The 27,294-nt window shown below is 43.7% G+C and overlaps 1 protein-coding gene across 1 annotated transcript; it reads left to right on the top strand.

The window, feature by feature from the left end:
* The first annotated feature begins 417 nt into the window (after positions 1-417).
* Positions 418-27,294, top strand: LOC115471272 (bone morphogenetic protein 2-like). Its single transcript, XM_030204974.1, has 5 exons — positions 418-661; positions 2,676-2,815; positions 2,929-3,045; positions 23,098-23,299; positions 26,804-27,294. The coding sequence occupies exons 1-5, from the start codon at positions 418-420 to the stop codon at positions 27,250-27,252; spliced, it is 1,152 nt and encodes a 383-aa protein (XP_030060834.1). The 3' UTR covers positions 27,253-27,294.

The raw sequence follows: 27,294 nt of genomic DNA, 5'->3' as shown, positions 1-27,294 counted from the left end.
AGCTAGTGATGTTTTCCTCTATCCTTTCTCCCCATGAAACTTAGTTCTGGCCCCTGTTCATTTCACTGTGTCAAGCATGGAGCCCTGTAGGCAGAAAGAAGAAATAACAGCAGTCTTCTTACTTAGCCTGTAATAATGCAATCAGCTGATACTGTTTATTCAGCCTTACTCATTTATTAACGTTTTGTTCTCTCTGTCAGTCACCATAACATTAAGCAAATAATTGGATTTGCAAGGCTTTATATAGACAGCATGGATGGGCTTCTCCATAGTTGACCCTAGAAGCTGCTGACTGCCCATGCCTGTTACTGTATTTTCCAGCTTCAAAGTTGCAGCCCTGCGACACGTAATATGCTGAGAGTCGTCTATCTGACTTGGATACTCCTTATTCTTTGCATCCATACTGGCTCCTTCAGGATGCACCTGGACAAGCTAGGGACAGGAATCTTTAAGGATTCCTCATCTTCGTCCATGATTTCTGAGGCAATCTACAGGCTTCATGAAGTGTTTGCTATTGGGGAGCTTCCTCAGAATGTCCTGCCCCACAGGAAGCCCCCCCAGTTCATGGTGGATCTTTTCAATTCAGTGGCAGATCCGAATGGGATCACCAAGGCACCCGGACTCCTGCAGGGCAACGTCGTACGCAGCTTTGAAGACAAAGGTAAGGCGCTGCCAGAGTCTGAAAGTTATTCTGCATTTCTCATTTAAGTTCTACAACTATTTTGAAAAACAATCTGCTAGTGCCTTTTACTGATATTATTTGCTGTAAAAACTACTGGCCACCTCTCCCTCCAGAAAAAAAAAATGTACATTTCTGGGCACCTGTAATACCTTTGGAAATTGTATATTTTTCTGAAGTAAAACACTTATGCACAGAGTAGCAGATTCAGTAAGAGAGTTCACAAGATTCATGAATTGTTTAATGATGACTATCCTATATAATAATTTCCAACTCCAACGTTCTGAAGCTGACTCCCCATGGCACTGAAGGGTTCATTGGGTCCATGCGGTTCATAGGGTTTATGCTGCCTGTAACCATCTGTCTCACTGTCCCGCCCTCGCGTCATAATGTTATGACATCGAGGGCTGAACACTGAGAGGGAAGGGGACGCAGCATAGTTGCCAGGCAAAGCAACGCAATGTCACAAACATGAGGGACCTATCACAGACAGAAGAACTAAACGCCAGCAGCACAAGGCACAAACCAACTGCCTCAAACAATCAAGTAAGTCGCGTGCCCGGACCCACAATCCCACAAATATGTTCACATCACAGAAGCTGCAGCAGAAGCGAGGAAGATCCGCCATCAACAAAAAAATTGCAATACAAAGCAAAATCATAAGTGCACGACCTGGCTGACACGGCCCATGACTGTGGACCTGGAACCCACCGTCTCCCCTCTCAATCCCAAGTTGCCGCTGGACCCGTTGCTCTCTTCCTCGCCCCTCCCTCACCGCTGCTGGAACCCGTCCCCCGCCCAGAGCCGCACTCACCTTCCTCCCCGATGGACACTACCCACAGCCACACGCCAACCTCCCTCTCCTCAACCCGCCCCCCCAGAGCCCCCCTCCTCCCCGATGGACACTCACTGCAGCCGCATGCAAGCCGTACCGCCGACCTCCCTCTCCCAGTTCGGACCCCCGCCCTCCCCGACTCCCTGACCGACTCCCGAGTTGCCGTTGGACCCCCCATCCTCTCCCCCATCCCGTCCCGACTTGCCTCGCCGCTGGACCTGGAGGAACCCACCCTCTCCCCCCGCTCGCTCCCGAGTCGCCGCTGGACCTGCTGTTCTCTCCCTCCCCCCTCCCACACAGACTGTCTCTCTCTGCCCATGACTCAGACTCTGAATCTCTCACGAACACACATACTCACTATCTCTGTCACACATACTCTCCCTCTCACATATACACACTCTGTCTCACACATACTGTATCAATACGTCACTGGAGGGAGGGGATGACCCTGGAAGTGGGAGGGAGGGGACAACCCTGGAACTCGGAGGGAGGGAGGGAGGGGGGGCGACTCTGGAACTCGGAGGGAGGGAAGGAGGGAGGGAGGGGGGATGACCCTGGAACTCGGAGGGAGGGAGGGGGGACGACCCTAGAATTCGGAGGGAGGGAGGGGGACCCTGGATCTGGGAGGGAGGGAGGGAGGGAGGGGGGCCCCTGGCACACACTCATTCTCACACACACACACTCTCTCTCTCTCACAGACACATTTGCACTCAGTCTCACTCTCTCTGTCACACACACATGCACATTCACTCTCTCTCACACACAGTCATCCTCACACACTCTCAAACATACACACTCTGAGGAAAATCTTGCTAGCGCCCGTTTCATTTGTGTCAGAAACGGGCCTTTTTTTACTAGTTATTTGATATTTTGGGTGAAATTATTTCATGCACAGGAATATTATTATTGTGATTGTTTTGAATAGATGCTGCTGTTTCTAATTGTGCTAAACAATCTTCCATTTTTAGTTTGCTAATCAAGCAGATAAGCTATCTTATTTTAATATTTATTTGGGGGTTTAGCATTGGCATTACTTAGTGATTTATGAGTATTACCTAAGTCAGATTAGTTTATTCATTGATGATCTAATCATGTTTTTATGAGTTCCTTGAATGTAGTTTCCGAGTATCGAAAATAACCTTCTCTTTCCTTCCCTCCCAGTCCATTTGGATCAATCTTATTTTTATTTCAACATATCTTCAGTTGGAAAACATGAAAAAATACTGAAAGCAGAGCTGCGAATTTTCAAACTGAAACAGAATTCTGGATCAGGAAAGTCATCCAGATATCACATTTGCAGAGTAAGTGTGATTCTCTCTGGACACCTGCCTAGGAAATCTGATCTTTAAGGATTATTTAGTTAACATGCTCTCTGGGCATATCCACTACCAATTTCTTACTGTTTCTGTTCAAGGTGGATGTATATGAGATTCTGGACAGTGGAGCAAAGCCCTGGCGAGGAAATTTGATCACCTCAAGGCTGTTACCCCTGCACCTGCAAGGATGGGAAGTGTTTAACGTCACACAGACAGTGAGTCACAAGGTTTTTGGATATCTAATGTAGTTTCTTCATGTTTACAGTGAAACAGATAGGCAAGGGTTGCACTGAAAGGGACTAGGGACTGATAAGATTGTGTAGATCACAGAATTGTATTGTAGTCATAGTGGTACGTGTGCTCTTCAGTTCTTCGAATTTTTTTTAATATATACTTTATTACATACACTTATTTCTAACTTTTTTTGTCCCCAATTTTAAAAGTTATCCTATCGATATTCAAAGAGATTTAAGTGGGCAGGAGAGGCTCCTCCTGCTTAAATTGCGCTCAGTGGACTAGCTGATGCTATTCAGTGGCAGTTAACCAGGCGGTGCTGCTGAATATTGACTCTAACTGGCCATTTTTAAGTAGGCCAGAGAGCGGTGTTCCAAGGAAGGAGTTGGGGAGGAGGTGGTCGCTATGCAGGTGCCAACAATATTCAGTGATGGATGCCCGCATAGCTTAGCGACCGCATGAACAGCAGTCCCAATTCTGGTCACTTAGCTATGTGAGTGCCAGCACTAAGTATTGGCTGGCATCTGCATAGCTGTCAGTTCGTCAAAAGCTCATCACTCCCCCCTCCCGAGTACTTTCGATCCTCACGCCTCCCAAACCAGCTACGATCCCCCCTCCTGCCCCCCCCCCCACAGCAGTTCTGCCTCTGAAGCAGCTACGATCCCCTCTCCCCTCCCCAAAGTAACTCTGACCCCTTCTCCCTCCCACCCCAAAGCAGCTCCGGCTCCCTACCCCTTCAAGCCCCAGAAGGGCCCCCTCAGGCTTACTTACTGGCCTTCATGGTCTAGTGGTTCTTGGGGCAGGAGCAAATCCCACTTGCTTCTACCCCTCACAGTGCCTAATCAAAAATGACCACCACAATGTCTAGCGGTAGTCTTGTGGCACTTGTAGATGGAGCTGCTTTCAGGGGGGGGCAGGAAAGGATTCAGAGCTGCTTCTGGGGGGGGGGGGGGCAGGAGAAGGTATCAGGGAGATTGGTTAGGGAACTGGAGGGAGGCAATGAGCTCAAGGATATGTGGACCCACTCAGGGCCGTGCCTAGGGTCTCTGGTGCCCCCTGCAGACTATCAGTTGGTGCCCCCCCCCCCCCCCCCCCCCCCCCCGTGGCATCTCCTTTCTCTCTTCTCGCACCCAGCAGCCTCACTCTCTCTCTGTCATAAACACACACTCGCACATTCACTCTCTCACACACACTCTCTCAAACATACACACTCCGAGGAAAACCTTGCTTGCGCCTGTTTCATTTGTGTCAGAAACGGGCCTGTTTTACTAGTAAATAAATAAACAGCCCTATCAGGCACCCCCTTTATAGGAGATTGAGAGTAAGTAACACCAGACATCCCCTGCTTATAATAGACAATCCATGGGCTGTAAGTCTCCAGATGTTTGCACACTAACCTAGTTCTAAGGTCCCTGGGTGTGCCAGACCTTTCCAGAAGTCCCTGCCCTCTCCCCCACAGAAGAATGTTAACTTGGTGCTGACAGGTACAGCAGTCTCAACAGTGCTCTGTCCCTATGTACAGTTCCAGCCTTTTCAATGATGATGTGCCTGTACTTTTGTATCTCTACTCTACCCCATGGCTTTCTTCAGTGGCTTTCCTGTACCCCACAGCAGGTCTTTGTTATTAATCACTACTAGAAAGCTCAGGTTTCAGTATGGGGTCAGAGAGCTTTCCTTCAGTGATAAAGCCACTGTGGGCCTCAGCTCTGCAACTCCCAGCTCAGATTTGCAGCGGACAAGGGTAATTTGCAGCCCATCACCGAAACCCTCAGCATAAAAAGTTATTTTGCTTTCATTTCACTTAATTTGTGTAATGTATTCCTGTTCTAATTTTTAAAAAAATCAGACTCTACGAACACTATTTGCACTTGTCCAGGATAAATCTGAGGTGCTTATCTCCGCAATTGGATCTCTGGCCCTACAGCTCTGTAAGAGAAAGCTTCCTGTTTAGATAAAGCAATTAAGTGACTGAGCTCACACACAAACAAAAAGCAACCGCCTAGGGCTATTTCCCAAATCAGTCAAGAAGAGAAACAAAATGAGAGAGAGGAAAAGACAACAGCTGAAATCTTCCTGAAATGTGGAGCAATTTGCAGCTAAATCTACTTTAACAATGAGAGTTAGGGGACCCGAGAGTTAGCCCTCCTCGGGAGCCCATTGAGCACTAAGCGGCAGCAATAGGTCTGGGCCGGCTCAGAAAAGGAAGACGGAGAAGGAGGAGTACAGTGTGACACCTACCTTTAAAAAAAAAATGTTGTGAAGCCGAGTTGCAGGCAACGCCTCGCGTCTGCCCTGCTTGTAAAACAAGTAAATCTCTTCTCATCGTCGTTGGGTCTCACTGTGTCCCCCGCCCTCGCGGAAATAGGAAGTGACCTCAAAGGAGGGCGGGGCACAGTGAGGCCCGACGATGACAAGGAGAAGAGATTTACTTGTTTTACAAGCAGCCGGGCAGACGCGAGGCGCTGCCTGCAACTCGGCTTCACAATATTTTTTTTAAAGGTAGGTGGGAGGCGGAGCAGCACCGCAGCGGCGCCCTTGAAGGCAGGCGCCCCCCTGCGGTGCTTACCGTGTTGGCACAGCCCTGGACCCACTTATCAGGTCCCAGGCGATATTCAGCCAGTATCTTATGCAGGTCTTGGCTGAATATCAGCCTGGACCCACATAAGTTCAGCAACCAAGGTCATGCCCAGATATCCAGTGTTGTTGCCTGTACAAGGCTTGGCACTGAATATCCAGGACCAATATAGCTGATGACAGTCAGCATTGCAAAAAACACTGACCGCCACAGGTTGAATATTGACCGATACATTTTTACCTGTGTTTGGAACAACTGACAGTGCATTCAGATTTTTTTCTTTCCAGTTATGTCTCTTTCATATGCTAGCAGTATGATTCGCTATAGTATTAATAATGTCACCCCTCATGATGATTACCTTGCACAATACTGTCTTTATTCCCAGTGCTATATAAAAATACAATAATGGCTTAAGTTATGCACCTTTTAATTCAGGCCAGGCTGCCTGTTTTTACAGAAGTCTTCTCTCTGGTACTGGTGTTACAGAACGTTTCTGTTGATAAGTAGGTTTCTTGCATCTCAGTTCACCCAAATTCTGTTTCGCCTGTACAGGCTGAACAGCAGAAGTACATAAATACATAAGTAATGCCACACTGGGAAAAGACCAAGGGTCCATCGAGCCCAGCATCCTGTCCACGACAGCGGCCAATCCAGGCCAAGGGCACCTGGCAAGCTTCCCAAACGTACAAACATTCTATACGTGTTATTCCTGGAATTGTGGATTTTTCCCAAGTCCATTTAGTAGCAGTTTATGGACTTGTCCTTTAGGAAACCGTCTAACCCCTTTTTAAACTCTGCCAAGCTAACTGTTGAATAACAGTTATTGTCAAAGTTAATACTTGGGAGATATTCTGCTGAATAAAATGGATATTTATTTATCCCAACACCCCCCCCCCCCCCCCAGGTTTGATGGTATCAGGAAGAGCTATCCTAGATATTTGATTAATATCCTCCATTCTGTCCATAGAACACCCATAAATACCTATCACTCAAATACAGCTCATATCTCTGACAGCCAGAAATGGCCACTGGATGAGGGTATATCAATTGGATTGGGACCCCCTTTCCAAGACTGAAAAATGAGGAGGCAGAAGGCAGTGTGGGATCAGTTTTTTCTGCACCTGGGGGCAGGTATTCAGGCTTATTTCCCTTCCAACCTCTCTGCCCTGAAACATATATTCTAAACAATCCCCCAGATTCTATATATAGTGCTTTGAGTTGCGTATGCATGTGCAACTTAATTGATTAACGAGCCAATCAGCGCCAATAATTGGGCAATAAGTAATTATCAGTACTAATTGGCAAAAAATAGAATTTATGCATACATCATTTTAGGCGTAGTCTATAAAAAGGTGTGCGTAAATTCTAGTGCGTGGATCCTAAAAGGGTGCATGGCCATGGTAGGGGCATGGGCAGGTTGAGGGCATTCCTAAAATTTATGTGTTATATAATTAGCGGGATCTGTGCCTAATTTACACGTGGGGATTTACACCAGGTTTTCATTGATGTAAATGTACTCATGGTTCCTGGTGATAAGCGCTATTCTATAAACTGTGCCTAACTGTAAGCGTGATTTATAGAATAATGCTAAGCACTATTTTTTTGCGCAATTTTATAGGTGCCATTTATAGAGTCTAGTCCAATAGGCATCTGCACAGACAAAAAATATTTTGATTTGTCTTTTGATTTGCAACTTAGTACAGTCAATGGTACTAAGTCACCTAGACTACTGCAACGCTCTGTTTGCCGGCTGCAGAGAACAGACTGTCAAGAAACTCCAAACTGCCCAGAATACTGCAGCCAGACTCATATTTGGAAAGACAAAATATGAAAGTGCAAAACCCCTAAGAAAAAAAACTACACTGGCTCCCACTTAAAGAACGTACCACGTTCAAGATCTGTACAATTGTTCATAAAATTATTCACGGAGAGGCCCCGTCATACATGCTAGACCTGGTAGACTTCCCTCCCAGAAATGCTAAAAAATCTGCCCGCACATTTCTTAATCTACACTTCCCCAGCTGCAAAGGAGTAAAATACAAACTAACACATGCGACCAGCTTTTCTTACACGAGCATGCGACTGTGGAATGACCTTCCAACTAGCTTGAAAACAATTAACGAAATAACCAACTTTTGCAAATCTCTGAAAACACATCTCTTCAACAAAGCCTACCTCGAGAATCCATAGCTTAATTATAACACTTCACCACTCCAACCTTCCCTGAAATTACTCTTTCTATAATTGTTTGATTACTTCTTTTGCTATCCTTGAGAATTTGTAACACCAGTTGTAACTCTTCCCTGGAATGGCAATGCCATAACAGGTCTATATAAGCCACATTGAGCCTGCAAATAGATGGGAAAATGTGGGATATAAGTGCAATAAATAAATAAATTTATCAGACTTTTCCTAGTTTTGGGGCATTTTAGTCCATTTCAGACATTTGTTATAATAAATCTCTTTTTTTTTTGCATTTATAAATTTGTATTAATTTAAATTGTATAACAATACAAAAATGAGCATTAGAATCTTTTCATGTGCCCAAATTATATATATATATAATATTCACCTCCAACGTTCTATCCTGCCTGGGACCGTGGCTCCTGTGGTCTGCTAGGCACCATCATGACGTGTGCCCCTCAGGCCCCTCCCACTGAGTTCCAGACTCCGCCCTCCCTCCGATTTCAACATCCCCCCTGCGTTACGGACCCCTGGACCCCCCTGCCGCGACCCCCTTGACCCCCCCTTTCAGACGAAAACACTCCCCTGCCGCCATCGCGTAACTGTGCTGACGGGGAACCCCAACCCCCGCAGCCGAAGTTCTCTTCTCGGCTGCGCCGGGGCGTTGCTTCATGAATGATCAGCTGTTCAAGTTTCTGTGCATGCGTCTGACATCAGACGCACACACAGAAACTTCAACAGATGATCATTCAGCAAGCAACACGCCGGCACAGACCAAAACAGCTATTTAAATTATAGAGCTGGCAGAATAAGAGGAACTGGGGGTCACTCTTGCCTAGATCCTTCAATAAATAAAGTAAAGGCTAAGAAGTTGAAAGCTGTGGAGGAGCAACACAACAGAGGGCTTTATTAAATACCAGTGAAATGTATTTTAGTGCCTCTAATTTGCAAATAGTAAGCAGTAGAATGAACAAACAAACAAACAAAACAAAAATGTTTCTATGTTGTGTTTCATTTTACAAATGACATATCACTGATATTTATTATGGCATTTTATATGAAAGTGTTAAGTATTCCACATCCTGGTTTTCCTATATTATTCTACTTATTGGTCATTGAACAAGAGAAATTGGTAAGATTTGTTAAATATGATAATTATCTGGTAAAAACTATGCCATCTCACAGGGCCGTGCCAACACGGTAAGCGGGGTAAGCACCAAAGGGGGGGCGCCGACCTCTGGAGGGCACCACCCAGGTCCGCTCACTTGCAAAATCTTTTACCTGAAGTTGTGATTCTCCTCTCTCCCCTGCCCTTCCCTCTCCGCATCAGGAAGTAAAGGCAGCCCAGCAGTGCTGAGGCAGACACGCTCTGCTAAAGTTGCTTCAAAGAGTACAACCAGTGCTATATATGTCTTTGGTGTGGGAAGAACTCCTCATTCAGGGTGAGCTTGAACAACATTCAAATTAAAGAGAACAGGTTTGGAGGGAGGTGTGCAAGTGAGACTGGGGAGAAATAAAAAATAAATAGTGTAATTGTTTGTTAAAATCTGTAAGTGGTTCAAAGTTTTTGGGGTTTTTTTCTGAGCATGTACACTGAGAGGAGGGCATGATTGCAATGATGTGTGCATAATTATCAGGTAACCCGAGGCATCTACAGCTAAAAGCCATTTCATTGGCTGATGCTTCAAATAGTAGGTTCAAAGAGGAAGTTTAGCTGAGAGCTGGTAAGTGAAAATCTGATTGCTTTTTTTGTGTGTAATTACTAAATGTTTTGTGTGTAATTACTAAATGTTTATTTCTTATATATCTCCACCATTCACGATGTATTGTAAGCCACCAGAATCTTCAAAACTTTTAACTTTTAGTATATGAACATTGCTGGGCAGACTTCTACAGTCTCTGCCCTGATTGTGACTGAATAGATATGGATGGACTTGAGTGTATATTTTAAGGGACTTCATCGTTAGTATCAGAACTTAGCATAAGAAGAGTGCTGGGCAGACTTCTACAGTCTATGCCCTCAGAATGGCAAGGACAAATCAAACTCAGGTATACATATAAAGTATCACATACCGTGTAAAATGAGTTTATCTTGTTGGGCAGACTGGATGGACCGTACAGGTCTTCATCTGCTGTAATTTACTATGTTACATTGAGCCTACAAAGAGGTGGGAAAATGTGGGATACAAATGCAATAAATAAATAAATATAAAACATTCTGCTTGGATAGGAAGAGTTTGTGATATGTGAAAATACATTTTGCTTTAATGAAATTGCTAAACTTTAAAGTCAGAGACTTATCAATGAGGGATACATACAGTGCTTTTTTTTGTACCAGCACCTTTTTCCTGAGATCCGGCTCACTTGCCCGCTCCCTTCTGTTCCTGTTCTCACGATCCAAAATCTTATACCTGAAGTCGCGATTCTCCTCTCTCCCCTGCCCTCCCCTCCATGTCCAGCAATTCTCTCTCCCCTCCCCTCCCCTGTCCTCCCCTCCATGTCCAGCATGTCGCCTCTCTCCCCTGCCCTCCCCTCTCCTCTCCATGCTGGACATGGAGGGGAGGGGAGAGGAGGGCAGGGAAGAGAGAATTGCTGGACATGGATGAGAAGGGAGGGCAGGGGGCAGAGGAGACATACTGGACATGGAGGGGAGGGGAGGTCAGTGAAGAAAGATTCGCTGGACATGAAGGGCAGGGGAGAGAGGAGAATCATTGGATATGGATGGGAGGTGAGGGCAGGGAAGAGAGGAGAATTGCTGGACATGGATGAGAGGGGAGGGCAGGGAAGAGAGATTCTCTGGCCTTGGATGGATGGAGGAGTTGGCGGGGAGAGAGGAGAAATGCTGGTCTTGGATGGAGGAGAGGGGAGAGAGAATTATTGCTTTATATGGATACAGGGGAGGGATGAGAGAGGAGAAATGCTGAACATGGATGGAGGGGATGAGAGAGGAGAAGTGCTGGACATGGATGGAGGTGAGGAAAGAAAAAAGAAGAAGATGCACATGGATGGAGATGAGGGAAAGGGAAGAGAGGAGAAAAACTGCACATGGATGGAGAAAATAGGCAAAAGCTGGATCCACGTTATACCTCCTCCAGTCAATTCCACAGAAGAGGACACAGCTTTTACTTATGGATGTAGGGCAAGAAATGAAGAAGAAAGGAGGAAAGTAAAGAAATAAATGGAAATGAAGCCCTGGAAACGGAGTGAAGAGAACAGAGAGCAGCAGAATCAGAGACTGACTTTGAGAATTTACATCTGCCATCTTATTTTGCAATGTATAATAATTTGTTTTCTAAGAATATTGCTGACAATTCCTGTCAGTGTGGCAAGTGGTGAGCGATCATTTTCACGGTTAAAAATCATAAAAAATTATTTGCGATCAAGTATTTTTGCAAGAAAGGCTTGTAAGCCTTGCCATCTTGTGCCACACGGGGGGTTGGGGGCGCCAACTGATAGTCTGCAGGGGGGCACCAGAGACCCTAGGCACGGCCCTGCCACTTCATATCCTATAATTTGCTGAATATGAACTGCTCCAAAATCTTTAAATAGTGACTCTTTGCAGCTTTTATGATGAGGAAAAATGTCTGCTCAGCCCTAGTCTGCTAGAACCATTCCAGATTCAAAACAATTGTTTTAGGAAAATAGTTGATGAAATTTCTTGATTGTGTCTTCCTCTGTTGTTATTTTGAAACAGATTTTTTTTCTTTTGGAAAAAGCCAGTTTGAGAACACCCTGTTCTTTCACTCTATTAGCAATTAACAACCATAAAATGTTTTAATGTTGTTCTCCTATTTTAAATAACTAACTAAAGTTGACTATGTAAAAGTTGCTTTTAAAAAGTCATTGCTTTCCCCACAAATGATGGCAGTAATCAACTCTAATTGTTCTGCAATATAAACATTATCTCACTTATCCTAATCTAATCCTATTGATCTACAGATAGTCTCATTTGCAGCTAAACTCCCCTCTCTCACATTTATTCAGTTACAAATCACACACCGATAATTTGATTCCACATCCATTGTACAATTCTACTGCTGTGGAAAGGGCAGCAAAAACATCCCCTTATTGCAGAATTATGGCAAAATGCCTGTAGCATACTTTACATAGCAGTATAGTAGATGACGGCAGAGAAAGATCTGTACGGTCCATCCAGTCTGCCCAACAAGATAAACCCATATGTGCTACTTTATATGTATACCTGACCTTGATTCGTATCTGCCATTTTCAGGGCACAGACCATAGAAGTCTGTCCAGCACTAGCCCTACCTCCCACCATCGGTGCTGCCATCCAATCTCCGCTAAACTTCTGAGGATCCATTCCTTCTGAACAGGATTCCCATATGTTTATCCCTAGATTACTGTAACCTTGCTGTATCCTAACTTCCTCTACAACATTTTCCTACCCTTGACGTACCACCTCAGTGTATCACGCTAGTGCCTCTGCTTTCCTTTTCCACCACCACGTTTGCCACTGTGAGCACTAGGGATGTGCATGAAAAGACTTTTCATTTGTTGTTTACTTCATTTGCCCAGTTTTTTCCACATTTATTGAGTTTTCTATTAAATTGAAAGGGGAAAGAAATTATTCTTTTTGGCTCTAACATTGGGATTTTTCATCCAAATGTATCCTGAAGCACCAAGAGTGGATCAAAGTGGCACGAAGAGTGGCATGAACTCCTGTGGCACAAAAAGAGGGGCAAAGTGTCTTAATAGTGGTAAGAATATCCCATAGTGCAGCAAGAGGAGCAAAGTGGTTAAGAAAGGAGCAAAACAGCATCAAGAGAGAGGCAAAGCAGAACAAGCCGTGACATAAACAGACCAACGCAGCAAAGGAAGGGCAGGAATAAGACACATGCAAATTAAGCATGTGCCTACAGCTGGATAGGTTTTTTTTTTTTGGGGGGGGGGGGGGCTCTGCCTAGGCCCACTATAGGAAACGTAATATCAGTCACTGTTGCTGCTTTAGCCCATACAGGACAAGGAATGGTGTCATCAGTCAGCTTCATGCAGGGCAAGCTGGGGCCATTTGGTAGCATCATTAGCCATTTGCATGCATGGGACACTCCTCTTATGTATTTATGCCTCTGTCAGCCTGCTAGAGCCGTCCATCCCTTAAGCAAACTGGCAGCACCCAAAGGCACAGGAAACAGTGAATAGCCAATCAGGGCTTGCTGGCAGAGTACTTACTGGGATATGGAGAGGAAGGGGTGAAGGAGGATTAGTGCTTACTGGGGGTCTGGAGGTATTTCTAAGTTTCACATTCCTGTGACTTAAAGTTAATATCCATCTCACCTATGTTTATACTTCTAGGTGAGTAACAATAAATATCCACAACCTAATAAATGACCAAAACATTTAGAACTAGATTCAGTAAATGGCACCCAAATATGGGGGGCTGAAAAAAAATCTGCATCCAGCACTATTCTTTAAAGGATACTCCAGGACTTACACCAACTAAACCAGGTGTAAATCCTGGTGCACAAGTTGGGAGCACATAAACGGTATTCTATAATACTGTGTTCAATTTTCCCGACTTGCCCATGTCCTTCCATGGGAGCGCCCCTTTTGCAGTTGCATGCAGATACACTAAGGTGCTATCCTGTAAATGGATGCATAAGTGTATTTCCACATTAATCTGCTGTTTCAGCACTTTGCATCTGTTGGAACACATTTCCATGCTGAAATTTGGGCATGGAATGAGCCTAACTTTAGGCTCCTGTTATAGAATTTCCACAGTATTGACAAAAGTCCTACAGAATGTTCTAGTAGACATGCTAAAATTGATTCCATCCCCTACACTGTTCAAAACACCAATCTAAAAAGATACAAAAACGCATCAACAGTTGGTAGTGTATTCCAAAACTGGGTCCCTGCCGCAGAAAAAATGAGAGCTTGCATAGTGATCTTGTACACTAAAGACCAGGGGTGGCCCAAAGCAATCTGCCCCTGAGGTGAGGGCTGAGATGTGGCTCCACCTCCTCCTGCCATGGTCTTCTTCAAACCCTTTCCCCGAGCCTACCTTTGTTTCCTAAAGGGCGATGGTGGCAACTATTCCCATAGGCTGCCCTGCCACCAACACTGGCCTCTTCTCTCTACTGCGACCCACCTCTGAAGAAACAGGAAGTTACATCAGAGAGGTGGGCCACAGTAGAGAGAAGAGGTCAGTGCCAGGAGCAGGACAGCCTATGGGAATCGCTGCCGTCGCCGCCGCCTTTTAGTAAACAAAAGTATACTTGTAGAAGGGGACTGAAGAAGGAAGTGGGAGAAGGAAAGACAGACTGCAGACAATGTGAGGAGATATGCTGCCGATTCTATAAATGGAGACCCTCGCCTCAGTTGTCCTAATGGTAGGAACACCACTGCTAAAGACACAGAAGACAAACTTTTAACCACTCCTGCTGACTTGAATATAATGTATATAATGGGTTATTTCAATGCAAAATCAAAATTATGGGCCCTTTTACTAAGGTTCAGTGAAATCTGGGCTTAGCACATTCTAATACAGGACTTTCCTATTACTAAGCCCATATTTACCATAGCCTTAAAGTCAGGCATTTCCTTTTTTCTTTTCTTTTTTTTCAGGTCATGTGCTAATGCTCCTAGTAGCATGAAGCACCTAAAAAAAAAAGGAGCACTTACCACATTAACCCTGCTTTATCCAGTTAACACGCGCTAATGCAAATGTGCTAACTGGATAATGTGGGAATGCATACTCTCCTTCCATGACACAATCCCTCTAAAAATATTTTTAAATAATTGTTAATGTACACTTAGGGGTGAATTCTATATTTGATGCTGTCACAAAATGCCTAGCACCCACCTGGGGTTACCCTGTGACCATCTGGAGGGTCTGCCCCAGCACTGCTTAGGCTCACCTGCACCTGGGCTCATGCTCAATACCAGCACTCTCTTCCCACCGGCTGGGTCCCACTCCCCTCTGAGCTAATCTCCCATTCCGGTTATGCCCTGGTGATTTCTAGGACACTGGGGTCACACTTCAGGGGTCCCACAGTTTCTAGAAAGCACCCACAGACCCAAAACACAAACCAGGAATCTTAGTCCAGGACAGTAGAGCCAACAAATGAATCAGTTTATTGTTAAAACAAAACCGTGAACGTTTGAAAATACCAGGTGGAAAAAGTACAGCAAGCAATAACAATAACCAAAACAAGGATTAACATTAAAACTATCTAACACTTGTTACTACCTGGGTAGCACCTGGGGAGTTGAGGCAATGTAGCTGCTCACAGGGCCTCAGTAAAGAGATCTTTCTCTCTCTGCTCGCTGGCTGAGACTGGGGAAAATTCAGTACCTTCAGGCTAGATTTGAAATCCAGGGCCAATCAGAGCCCAGGGCATCAATTTTGAAAGTAGCTGCCCAATGGTACTGCAGGTTCCCTTTCCATAAGCTGAAACTGGAAGAGAGAAAGTCTTTTTTTTTTTTTTTTTGCAACAGCTTTAAAATTCAAAACAAGTGCCATCTGCTGGCCAATTAGGAGAAATACACTTCATGAAATAATACAGTTTTGAGGCTCAGAAACCCACTGTCTTGTCACAGATGCCCAAAAAATTGGTGCCTAAAAAGTACTATTCTATAAACCGTGCTTAAATTTGGCATTGTTTAATAGAATAGCGCTTATGCCCGGGAATCATACCTAACTTTAAGCTCAGCCATTTGCACTAAGTTAAATGTGGTGCAAATCTTTACATCTAAATTAGGAGCCATATACCCATTATTCTATAGCTACCCATATAAATTTTAGGAACACCCCTGTTCTGTTCATAACCTTCCCATTTCCACGCCCCTTTTTAAAATTGCTCATAAAATTTAGGTGTGTATATTTTAATTAAATCTAATTAGTGCCAATAATTGCTATATTAGCATGCCAATTATCGGTGCTAATTGGCTCATTATTCAATTCAGTTAATTTCTTGTATACCGCTAATATCGCCTTTCCGGGGTTCAGTGTGGTTTACATTCTAGGTGAGACAAAAGCAGATGGTGTTAGTTTGAGGTATGCGAAACATTAGAGACCATTGGTGTAATGCATGAGACTAAAAACATTAAAGGAAAGGGTAATTGATGATACGAGGAAGTAGAAGTCATGATGGATTGTTGTGAAGCAGTCTTTGGGAAGAGAAAGATTTTTAGCCTCTTCTTGAAGTTGAGGTAGCTGTTTTCTGTTCTGATGGGAATAGGTAGAGAGTTCTATATTTTGTATGTGCAATTTTTAGTGACTTTTATAGAATTTGAGGGTTAACGAATGCAGACAGGCAAAATACCGCAAAATGCTTTATTTAGTGTGTTTTGCTGTAGCCTGTTTTCCCCATGCTAAGCCTTTTAGTGAAAGAGCCCCTTGAAAGCATTTAATTTGCAAGTGATATCTAACAAGTATCCAATGTAAGATCAGAGTAATATGTTTAAGTATTTTGCGGCCAATCATTACAGGTGCAGCAGCATTTTTTGATAGCTGCAAGGTTCTCAGCCACATCAAGAAAGCCTACCTGATACTGTAGTCCAGCCATTGCTTACGCCACAAGCCAAAATCAGTAGGCTTCAAAAATACTTTAATTTATGTAACAATCACAACTTAAAAAAAATAATAATTTGAATAAGGATAAATAGTCTTGCACAGATGGTCACAAGTAGGCAATGGAGCTCAGTATGTACCAGCATAGATACCTCACCAATAAAGATGAATCTGGGTAGATTAAAACTGGCTTTCGCATCAAGGATCATACACGGCCGTGTTGGGTCTTTGATGTGTTAATTTTGTAACTATATAACTGAGCTTTGGATATCCTTGTTTTCTTTGCCTCACTTCTTTGCTATTGGATAATTTTATAAACCGTTGTCATGCAGAAAATGCTTAATTAGGCACATAAATGAGCTCTTATAAAATTAGGTCACACCTAAAATTATGCACAGTGCAAGCCGGTACAGACTTGTACAATAGGGAGTAAATTCTATACATGGCGCCAAAAAAACGCTATTCTGCAAAATGCATTTAAAGGTAGGAATGATTTATAGAATAGCACTTATACCTGGGAATCACGCCTAACTTAGGCGTGGCCATTTGCATCAACTAAAATGTGGTGCAAATACCGCATGTAAATTTAGGCATGGATGCCCTTATTTTCTAACTATGCGCATAACTTAAAGGAATGCCCCCAATCCGCCCATGACTTGCCCATGACCCTGTCATTTCCACACACCCTTTTTTCGATCTGCACATAAAATGTAGGCACGGTTATTTTGAATTAAATCTAATGTCAGTAATTTGCTTGTCAAAAAGCTAATTATCATTGCTAATTAGCTCATTATGGAATTAGGGGATAAAGGTGGAGTTGTAACTTATGCTCAGAGGGGCCCTTTTACTAAGGCATGGGAGGGTGCCGAGTGGTAATTCTCAGTTTGGCACGCGCCAAATCCCATGGTAGAAAATAATTTTCTATTTTCTACCGTGGGGGGTATTCCCTGCGGTAATCAGCAGTTGGCACATACTGTATGGTTACCGCACAGGTAGCGCATGAGCCCTTACCGCTAAGTCAGTGGGTGGCGGTAAGGGCTTAGGCCATAAATAGGCGCATACTAGTTTTAATTTCAGTGCACGCCTATTTCCTGTCCCATTAAAAAAAAGTCCTTTTTCCCAGCTGCGGTAAAAAATGGCTCAGTGAGTGCTCAAAACACACACCCATATTACTGCAGGCCACTTTTTACCACGGCTTAGTAAAAGGACCTCATAGTTTATTTATTTATTTATTTATAGCGTTTATATCCCACATATTCCCACCCAAGGGCAGGCCCAATGTGGCTTACAGGAATTTACAGAAAGCATACATCAAGTGTACAACAAACAGTCAATGGCATTGTAGTGAAAGAGGCTAGTAAGTAATAGCAGAGGTAGGGAAATGTGGAAACTACTACTACTACTACTATTTAGCATTTCTATAGCGCTACAAGGTATACGCAGCGCTGCACAAACATAGCAGAAAGACAGTCCCTGCTCAAAGAGCTTACAATCTAATAGACAAAAATAAATAAAGTAAGCAAATCAAATCAATTAATGTGAACGGGAAGGAAGAGAGGAGGGTAGGTGGAGGCGAGTGGTTACGAGTCAAAAGCAATGTTAAAGAGGTGGGCTTTCAGTCTAGATTTAAAGGTGGCCAAGGATGGGGCAAGACGTAGGGGCTCAGGAAGTTTATTCCAGGCGTAGGGTGCAGCGAGACAGAAGGCGCGAAGTCTGGAGTTGGCAGTAGTGGAGAAGGGAACAGATAAGAAGGATTTATCCATGGAGCGGAGTGCACGGGAAGGGGTGTAGGGAAGGACGAGTGTGGAGAGATACTGGGGAGCAGCAGAGTGAATACATTTATAGGTTAGTAGAAGAATGAACAGGATGCGAAAACGGATAGGGAGCCAGTGAAGGGTCTTGAGGAGAGGGGTAGTATGAGTAAAGCGACCCTGGCGGAAGATGAGACGGGCAGCAGAGTTTTGAACCGACTGGAGAGGGGAGAGGTGACTAAGTGGGAGGCCAGCAAGAAGCAGATTGCAGTAGTCTAAACGAGAGGTGACAAGGGTGTGGATGAGGGTTTTGGTAGAGTGCTTGGAAAGAAAGGGGCGGATTTTACGGATGTTGTAAAGAAAGAAACGACAGGTCTTGGCGGTCTGCTGGATATGAGCAGAGAAGGAGAGAGAAGAGTCAAAGATGACCCCAAGGTTTCGAGCTGAGGAGACAGGGAGAATGAGAGAGCCATCAACAGAAATAGAAAACGGGGGGAGCGGGGAGGTGGGTTTGGGGGGGAAAATGAGAAGTTCAGTTTTGGTCATATTTAATTTCAGGTGGCGTTGAGACATCCAGACAGCAATGTCAGACAAGCACGCTGAAACTTTGGTTTGGATGCAAGGTGAGATATCAGGGGTAGAAAGGTAGATTTGGGAGTCATCAGCATAGAGATGGTAGGAAAAGCCATGGGATGAGATTAATGAACCAAGGGAAGAAGTGTAGATAGAAAAGAGGAGGGGACCAAGAACAGAACCCTGAGGTACGCCGACAGGCAGAGGGATAGAAGTAGAAGAGGATCCACCAGAGTGAACACTAAAGGTGCGGAGGGAGAGGTAGGAAGAGAACCAGGAAAGGACAGAGCCCTGGAATCCAAGTGAGGACAGGGTATCGAGAAGTATGCTGTGATCGACAGTGTCAAAAGCAGCGGAAAGATCAAGAAGAATGAGGATGGAATATTGACCTCTGGATTTAGCCAGTAATAGGTCATTGGAGACTTTAGTAAGCGCAGTTTCGATTGAGTGGAGAGGGCGAAAACCAGATTGTAATGGGTCAAGAATAGCATGTGAGGAGAGAAAATCAAGGCAGCGGCGGTGAACAGCACGCTCAAGTAATTTGGAGAGAAAAGGAAGGAGGGAGATGGGTCGGTAATTAGAGGGACAAGTAGGGTCAAGTGAAGGCTTCTTAAGGAGAGGTGTGACCACAGCATGTTTAAAGGCAGCAGGGAAATGGAAATGGAAAGAGAAATGGAATTCAATAGGCAGCGGTGCGGGGCGGGTTCATTAAATATGCATATTCTTTTGCAGTTTTCAAGGAGAGGGGCTACAACTACTCACAACTTGAAACCAACATGTCGGTGCCTTCAGTCTAAGCATGATTTCTGCAAGATTTGTGTTCGTATTTTATAATGACACATAAGTGTCTATGTGACGTTATAAAATAGGCTAAAAATAGGTGCCTTCCTGTTCTTTTAATCTAGGCACCTTCTTATAAAATTACCCTCTGAAAGCATTTGCAAAATGCTGATTCTTTATGGAACTGCTGGATCCATTCTCTGAATCCTTGGGTGGCGTTGCTGCTCCTGCTGAAGCTGGAGTTGAGGCTTGATGAGAAGGTAAAAGGCCAAAGGTAATTCTCAACCACCTGCTGTTGCTAGGGGGTGGAACCTTCCAACCTTGCACTATACTTTTCCTGCTACTCCCTCTCATTCACTACCTTCCTCTCTTCGTCTTGCACTCTCTCCCTACCTTCCCTGTTTCCAAGTACTCCCCATCTACTCTTCTCTCTCCTTGACTTTCCTTTCCCTTCCAGCATCAATTTAATGAGCCTATCAAACTAACAAGGCCATGTTTTAGCATTCTGCTTTCATTGAGGATGCATACATTTTATTTCTCATATCTCATTGTTCTCCTCTTTTGTCTCAATCCTCTTGTTGGCATTTCCTCCTCAACTCAGTCCCTCTGTCGATGGTCACCCTACTTACCCACCTGATCTTGCTTTTTCCTCCCCACCCAGAGGCTCTATATTGCCTCCCACTCAATCCCACAGTCTCCACTCTCCCCTCTGAGTTCTCATTGTCACAATCCTCACTCACTCACACTCGCTATATCAAGTCTAAATCTATGCTTTTCCTTCTCCAGGTATCATTCTCCCCCATATTTCTTCCCTTTTCTAATCTCTATCTCCTCCTCCTCCTCTTACTCTCCTTGTTCCTGCTCTTCCATTCAGTCCCTGGGTTTCTTTCTCCCACCATTCCCCATTCTCTTTGAGTCCTGTCACCCATGCAGAACACAGATAGACCCACACCCAGGGGCGGCCCAACCATTAGGCCACCTGAGGCAGGGGCCTCAGATGGCACTCTTTGGGGAGTGGCATCTTCTCCTTCCTTCCTCCACCCAGTTTTTGGTGTTTACCTGTTGTTTTGTCATGTTTTAAAAGCCGGCGGAAGCAGTAATTCCCATATGCTGCTGTGCTGCTGCCACCCACCTCTTCCCTTTACTGCGGCTGCCTCTCTGTTTCATCAGAGGCTCAGGTGACCACAGCAAAGGGAAGAGGAAGGTGACAGTGGCAGGGCAGCATATGGGAATTGCTGCCGCCGTCGGATTTTAGAATGTGACAAAACAACAAGGTGAACGAGGTGGAGAAAAGAAGGGGGCAGCATCTCAGCTCGGGGGGGGGGGGGGGGGGGGGGGGACAGCACCTCGGCCCAAGGGAATGCCTCAGACAGCATCTTGCCTTGGATCATCCCTGCCCTTACCCAGTATGGAATAAGCAACCACAAATTAAAAATAGAAATATGTAGATAAAAATTAAACTGAAACCCCAAGAAGCTAGTCTCTGTATACAGAGCATCACCAGAGAAAGAGAAACAGTGATGCATGTCCCCCATACTGTGTGAAATGTAAAGACAGCAAATATAAATTTTAAAAGCTGACATATTCTAATCACTACATTACAAATTAACAAATACAAATAAAAAAAAATGGAAAATAAGATGATACCATTTCATTGGACTAAATGCCGGTGCCTAACTCCTGGCATTTTGGCGTGGAAAATGGGACTATTTTAGTTGCATGCTAAGGTATTTATGTATGTAGAGTCAGTGGCGTAGCTAGGTGGGGCACCAGGGGAGCAGCTGCTCCCTCAAATGGAGTTTTTTTTCATCCTGTTGCAGTGAAAATGTGTGCTGGCGCCAGCGGAAGTCTGCTCTCACTCCCCCGCGCTGTCAACTTGCCTCATCCTGGCTCCGCTTCTGTGTAGAGTTATAGAATAGCATGCAGGCAGATGTACATGCAAATCCCAGTCATTGCCAATCAAGTGCAATAATTGATGTTTACCATCAATTAACTGATAGTTAATGCCTCATTAGTGTCACGATGGTGACTGTTTCCTTGTCTGTGCTCACCTTGCCCTCTGGTGGCCAGAACTGGTCGCTGCTATGGACTGTCACACGTTCCAGACTTCAGCCCAGTCCGGTCCAGATCTTCCGGGCTGCCAGACTTGCTTTTCTTGTTTGTGCCTGAACAGCACCCGTAGCTGCCTTGTGATTCCTGCAGTGAACTTCAGCTGCTGATGGGCTTTATTAACCACCGGGAAACTTCTGTGTCTGCCTTTGCATCGTCTATGGTCCCTGGTATGTTGGTGTGCTCTGTGCACTTCTGCCTAGTCCAGTTTCTAGTCTGAGTTCCTTGTCTGGTTCTAGTTAGTCTATGTGTAGTTTAGCTTTGGTTTTATTTGCTTAGTTCCTAGTCTTGTTTCTGGTCTGTATTCCTTGTCTAGTTCTTGATTGTCTGTGTTTCTTTCTTAGTGGCTGCTTGGCACCTTTCAGTCATTGTTCTTGAGCCTGTCTGCTTTCTACTTAGTGTGGTATTGTTTGTCTGAGAGTCCTAGTCTAGTATTCTGCCTATCCTCCCTTGTGTTTTCTAGACCCTGTGTGTATCCTGTTGGTATCCAATTCCTGCCCTGTCCTGTAAGTCCTGCCGGCCGCCTGCACCCAGGGGCTCAACGCCTGGGGAATGGCGGTGAAGCGCAGGTGAAGTCTAGTTGTTCCTGCTCTGCCTGTTCCAGCTTGTTTGCCTCAGCTGCAACTCCAGTCCGGGATTCCAGTCCTGTTCTGCCTTGTCTCTGGTTTGGGGGTGGTTTTGCCTGCCACTGCCGGTCCACGGCAGTGGTCCAAGGGCTTACAAACCCAGTGTTTCCGTGAGAAGCCTAACAATTAGCTAATTAAGATGAGCACATGTTTTGCATCCTGACTCATTGTTTAGCAAAATGGTCAGAGGAAATAATCAGTGATACTCTTGGTTAGCAGCACTTGCTAACTGGATAAATGACTTTTAATTGGCTAGTTAGTTATTTGTATGTGCTTACTGAAGATAAGACAAAAAAAGTGGGAGGTTGACCATGGATGCCAAAGACTGAAGAGATGTATACTTGAAATCAAATGTTTATTTGGTAAAAAGACTCAACACAAACGTTGTGTTTCGGACACTAGGCCTGCATCAGGAGTCTGTATGAACAGAAACTTCTGATATGCTAATGTTATAAGGTGCAGGATTATCCATCTTTATATAGTAATTATCAAATCTATTAGAATGGATTGAAATAATGGTCTTTAAAAAGACGCGCTTGCCAGCGAAGTAGGTTTTGAACAAAGGTGCAGCTTTACCTTTGTTGGACAGACTGGATGGACTGTGTGGGTTTTTCTCTGCCATCATTTACTATGTTACTGAGATTAGTTAAATGGTAGAGTATCTTTTTCAACTGTTTGTCCAAACTGTGGAAAAACCACTCTTTAATAGCTTTCATGTTCTGAAGAACTGAAAAGGAATGCATCACAAATCTTTGGGGAGAGATAGTAGGGTCATGACTGATTTGGTTTAGGTGATGGGGAGCATGAGTACTTGAATGACAAAATAATTGAAAAAGAAAGATAATCACAATGTTCTCTCACTGTATTTTAATTAAATTCTTATGCAAGTAATTTGTGCACAGGTTTCCAGGTGGGCTCAGGATAACGGTTCGAACCATGGTTTTCTAATCATTACAACTCTACCATCTGGATACTCATTGGAGTTCAATTTCATGAGTTTTGCTAAAAGTCGAGATAAACAGGACAATAAGAAATCTTTTCTGGTTCTCTTCACCGATGATGGCAGGCGAGGTTCATTCAAGAATGTTCTGGCTTCTTCTGCAGGTACCGCAACTTTTTGAGCTTCTCTAATGATGCTTTCGCAACATATTATGATTCCTTCTGTTCCAACCAGAAGTATAGGGATCAATATTCAACGTGGTTTAACTGGCCAGAAATGGCTCCTGGCCACTTAAATTGCCTATTTGGGGCTAACCAGTCTTTTTCAGTGGCACTTAACTCACTGAAAATAATCGGTCAGCGCTGAACTCAAACCCAGCTATTTTGGGGGCATTCCGGGAGTGGAATCAGTACTTGGTTGGTTAAGTGCTGATATTCAGAGCTTAACCGGCCAGATTAACTGCATATACAGAACCATATAAAATTCAGGCCTATTTTTATGCAGTACCCCATAGCTAGTTAAGTGCTGAATATCTCACTTAACCTGCTTTGCAAACCCAGAAATTCAATGCTGGTGCCTGGATGTGACCCGGCATTGCATTTTCAGGTTTAGCACCAGTGGCGGTCAGCAAAATGCTGATCACTGCCAGCTGAATATAGGGCCCATAATATTTTTGGCTGACCACCCAACACAGTTCCTCACTTAAAATTCTGCTCTATTTCAATAAATTAATATAACTCACATTATTGTAATATATTCTGTGAAACACAATGTTATGTATATATCTATATCTATTCCGGTCAATATTCAAACTGATTTAAGCGGGCAGGAGAGGCTCCTACAAACTTAAATTGCTTGTCACTGCATACCCCCAATATTCAGTGGCACCAAAGCGGACAGTGCCACTGAATATCCACTGTGACCACCACCAAAAAAAGTGACAACTCAGGGGCAGCATTAGGGAGGATCCTGGAGTTATATGGGTGTTGGCAATATTCAGTGCCAGCACCTTATAACTAAGCAGGTTAATTTAGGACAGCTCAAAAGCTGCCTTAAACTAACCAACTTAGCTATGGGGTCCCAGCATTGAATATCATCTGAGACCTACATAACTATTGTTTGCCCAGAAAGCCCCCCGATGCCCTTCCCAGACCAGCGGTGGTTAAGGATGTGTTGGTGAATGAAAATTTATGGTTATCGCAGTAGCCATAATCCAACCAGAAACAGCAAAGTCGCCAATTGATAACCCTTGTATTGGTGAGAGGAAGAGTTCGCATTCTCACACATAGTTGCATTGCCATCTACTTTACATTGACTTTTTGGACACTGCCGCATCACAAATGTGGTGGTTACACGCTGTGGCATGGAGTTTGTAGTGGAGAGACCACAGCTGTGAAGATTTTGGATCCCGTATAGTTGATCAGATTGGTGCTAGCAGGGTTCTATGATAAGATGATGGGATTGAATGAATTATAGTGAAGGTGGTAAATGAATTGAATGCGAGCGTGTGTGGGGCAGATGTAAGGAGTGCTGCGATAAAATGTTTAGTATTGCACTGTAATTGTTTCACATAGAGCACACACAAATAATATAAAATAAAACAAGATATGTAACAGTATATCTGTGTAAGGAGTGCTTTGAAGACTGATATTGTAAAGTTAGTGGTACTCCAGGTTTATGATATTTCCCCTGTGGTATAGTAAATGTAAATTTAAGCACCATTTGCCTACTCAGATTATAGAATATTAGCGCTTACACATGCAAATGTTACATTCACATGTGCAAGTACTGGTTGAATGCTAAACAGCAAATGTGTGCCCTATTTTCAGCCATAATTATGAGCTTGAGTTTTTAGCTGAAAATTCATTTTAATTTAGGAGCTTACAGTTATGCTTATAAATTTAGGCCTGTATATAAACCAAAAATCAATATATGTGCAAAAAGCTATACAATAATGCTTGAATGTTTTTTTTACCTCAGCAATGCAACTCAATGATCTCATCTTTCAACATTGAGCATTATGCATTATATCTTCACTAGTCAATTTTATATTTGCATTTGTATTTAAAAACATTTTCAGATGAGTATATCATTTTGAAAATCTTTTAAAATATAAATGCAAATATAAAATTAAAAATTGACTAGTGAAGATATAATGCGTAATGCTCAATGTTGAAAGATGAGATCATCGAGTTAAATTGCTGAGGTAAAAAATAAAAATTCAAGAATTTATGTCACTATAAATTTAGGCCTGCCATTCATTTGCCTAGATTTATAAGCCTAGTTTATGAGCTTGGTGCTGAAAAGCAGTGCTGAGTTCCTAATTTTCCCCCCACCTTAAATCCACTCTTTTTACCATCCACTGTTTGCTTTTAAACTTAGTTTATTGAAGTTTAGAGCATACAATAAGGCATCAGCCCTACTAAATTTTCAAAAATGACATTTTAAGAGCATATCACTCACAGGGGCCCTTTTACAAAGCTGCAGCAAAAAGTGGCCTTAGCATGCCCTTACGCAGGGATAGAATGGTTGATTTTCCATTTATGGCCACATGCTAATTTTCCCATTAGCGCGTGAGCCCCTACCTCCATCGATTTTATAGGTGGTAGAGACGCGCCAAACCTGTATTAATTAGTTAGCATGTAGCAATGCCAATATGCTAACCAATTTGCATAGACATGCTCACTCTACTGCCAGATATGCTCAATAATAAATTTTATTCCTTTAATGCATGAGTAGCGTAAATACATAGCAAAATTACCGTGACATGCCTCAGCAGTATTGTACCAAGGACGGGACGGTGGGGGTGGTCTGCCCCTGGTGCAGACAGCAAGGGGGTACATGGAGCAGTCACATGACTGTCAGCTCAGCCGGTTCCCTGCCCCCTCAGACATTACTTCCTGTTCCGGTGCAGGGGACCGTCGGAGCTGACAGCCATGTGACTGCTCCGTTCATCCCAAGATGGTGAGGATGATGAGCTTCAGAGGAGGAGGAGGAGGAGGTGGGTGATGCACTTCAGGGGGTGATGCACCGAAGAGAGGGACACATAGTGGTGACCCGCCCCGGGTGGCAGCCAACCTAGGTATGCCACTGTGCATCAGTGCCCCCCACAGTATGCCGTTTTTTGCTGCGCTAAGCACGCATTAATGCTTACTGCAACTTTGAAAAAGGACCCCAAGGTTAGGAGCTTAACTTCTTTGAATATTGAGCTGATAGATTTTTGAAAACAAATTTTTATTTATTTGTTACATTTGTATCCCACATTTTCCCACCTATTTGCAGGCTCAATGTGGCTTACAAAGTACCGTGAAGGCATTCGCCAAAATTCTTTCTATGAGTCATTAACATTATTTTTGCTCTGTAAAGTGCTTTTTTTTTTTTAAGCAAAAACTTTTTAAGCTAAACAGCTTTCCTTCAGATTCCATTCACAACTTTCTTCAGAACCTTCCAATATAGAGAATGTAGTAGAAGAACAAAGGAATGTTGACGGGAAAAGAGAGAAAATGTAAACAGTGGCCTGAGTATCAAAGCTTCTGCAGTTCAACAGCAAGTCATGACTATTGACCAATTGTCCTTATTTATGTCAACATTATGCTATTTCTTATCCTCAGAAGTTTAGAAATTCATTGACCTTGAAACCAACTTGACTTTCTGTATTTAATTTTTAGAGATTCTGGCATCTTCTGATGAAAATCCTTCTTCTTTCCTATTGCTGGATGAAAACACTATTCCTTCAGTCATAGGAATCAACAAAAGCAGGACAATTCGTGGTGTACCAGTCTATGTTCAAGGTCAATTGATGCCATGTAAAAGGAGTCCACTTTATGTTGATTTTAAGGAGATTGGTTGGACCGGGTGGATAATTTCTCCTAAAGGATACAATGCCTACTACTGCAAAGGTGCTTGTCTCTTTCCTTTGGGGCAGGGTCTAGGAGCCACTAACCATGCTACTGTCCAATCTATTGTTCATGCATTAAAGCTATCCAGAGATATAAGCACACCCTGCTGTGTGCCAAATAAACTGCATTCAATCAACCTTCTGTACTTTGATGAGGAGGAGAATGTGGTTCTCAAACAATATGATGATATGGTTGCTGTGAGCTGTGGCTGTCACTGAGAACACTCCAACTCTCTGCTTTTGATATTGCTTAGTTTTGTT

This window comes from Microcaecilia unicolor, chromosome 5 (genome assembly GCF_901765095.1).
Source record: "Microcaecilia unicolor chromosome 5, aMicUni1.1, whole genome shotgun sequence".
Taxonomy (NCBI): domain Eukaryota; kingdom Metazoa; phylum Chordata; class Amphibia; order Gymnophiona; family Siphonopidae; genus Microcaecilia; species Microcaecilia unicolor.
Note: the sequence above shows the minus strand (reverse complement) of the source record. Positions and strands in the feature narration are given on the sequence as shown.

What these genes read in the sequence shown, in the direction of transcription:
- LOC115471272 (XM_030204974.1), top strand. Translation starts at nt 418, where the DNA reads ATGCACCTGGACAAGCTAGGGACAGGAATCTTTAAGGATTCCTCATCT. An exon ending in CCAGATATCACATTTGCAGA is followed by an intron (nt 2,816 to 2,928) that starts GTAAGTGTGATT and finishes TTTCTGTTCAAG; the next exon opens with GTGGATGTATATGAGATTCT. An exon ending in TGTTCTGGCTTCTTCTGCAG is followed by an intron (nt 23,300 to 26,803) that starts GTACCGCAACTT and finishes TTTAATTTTTAG; the next exon opens with AGATTCTGGCATCTTCTGAT.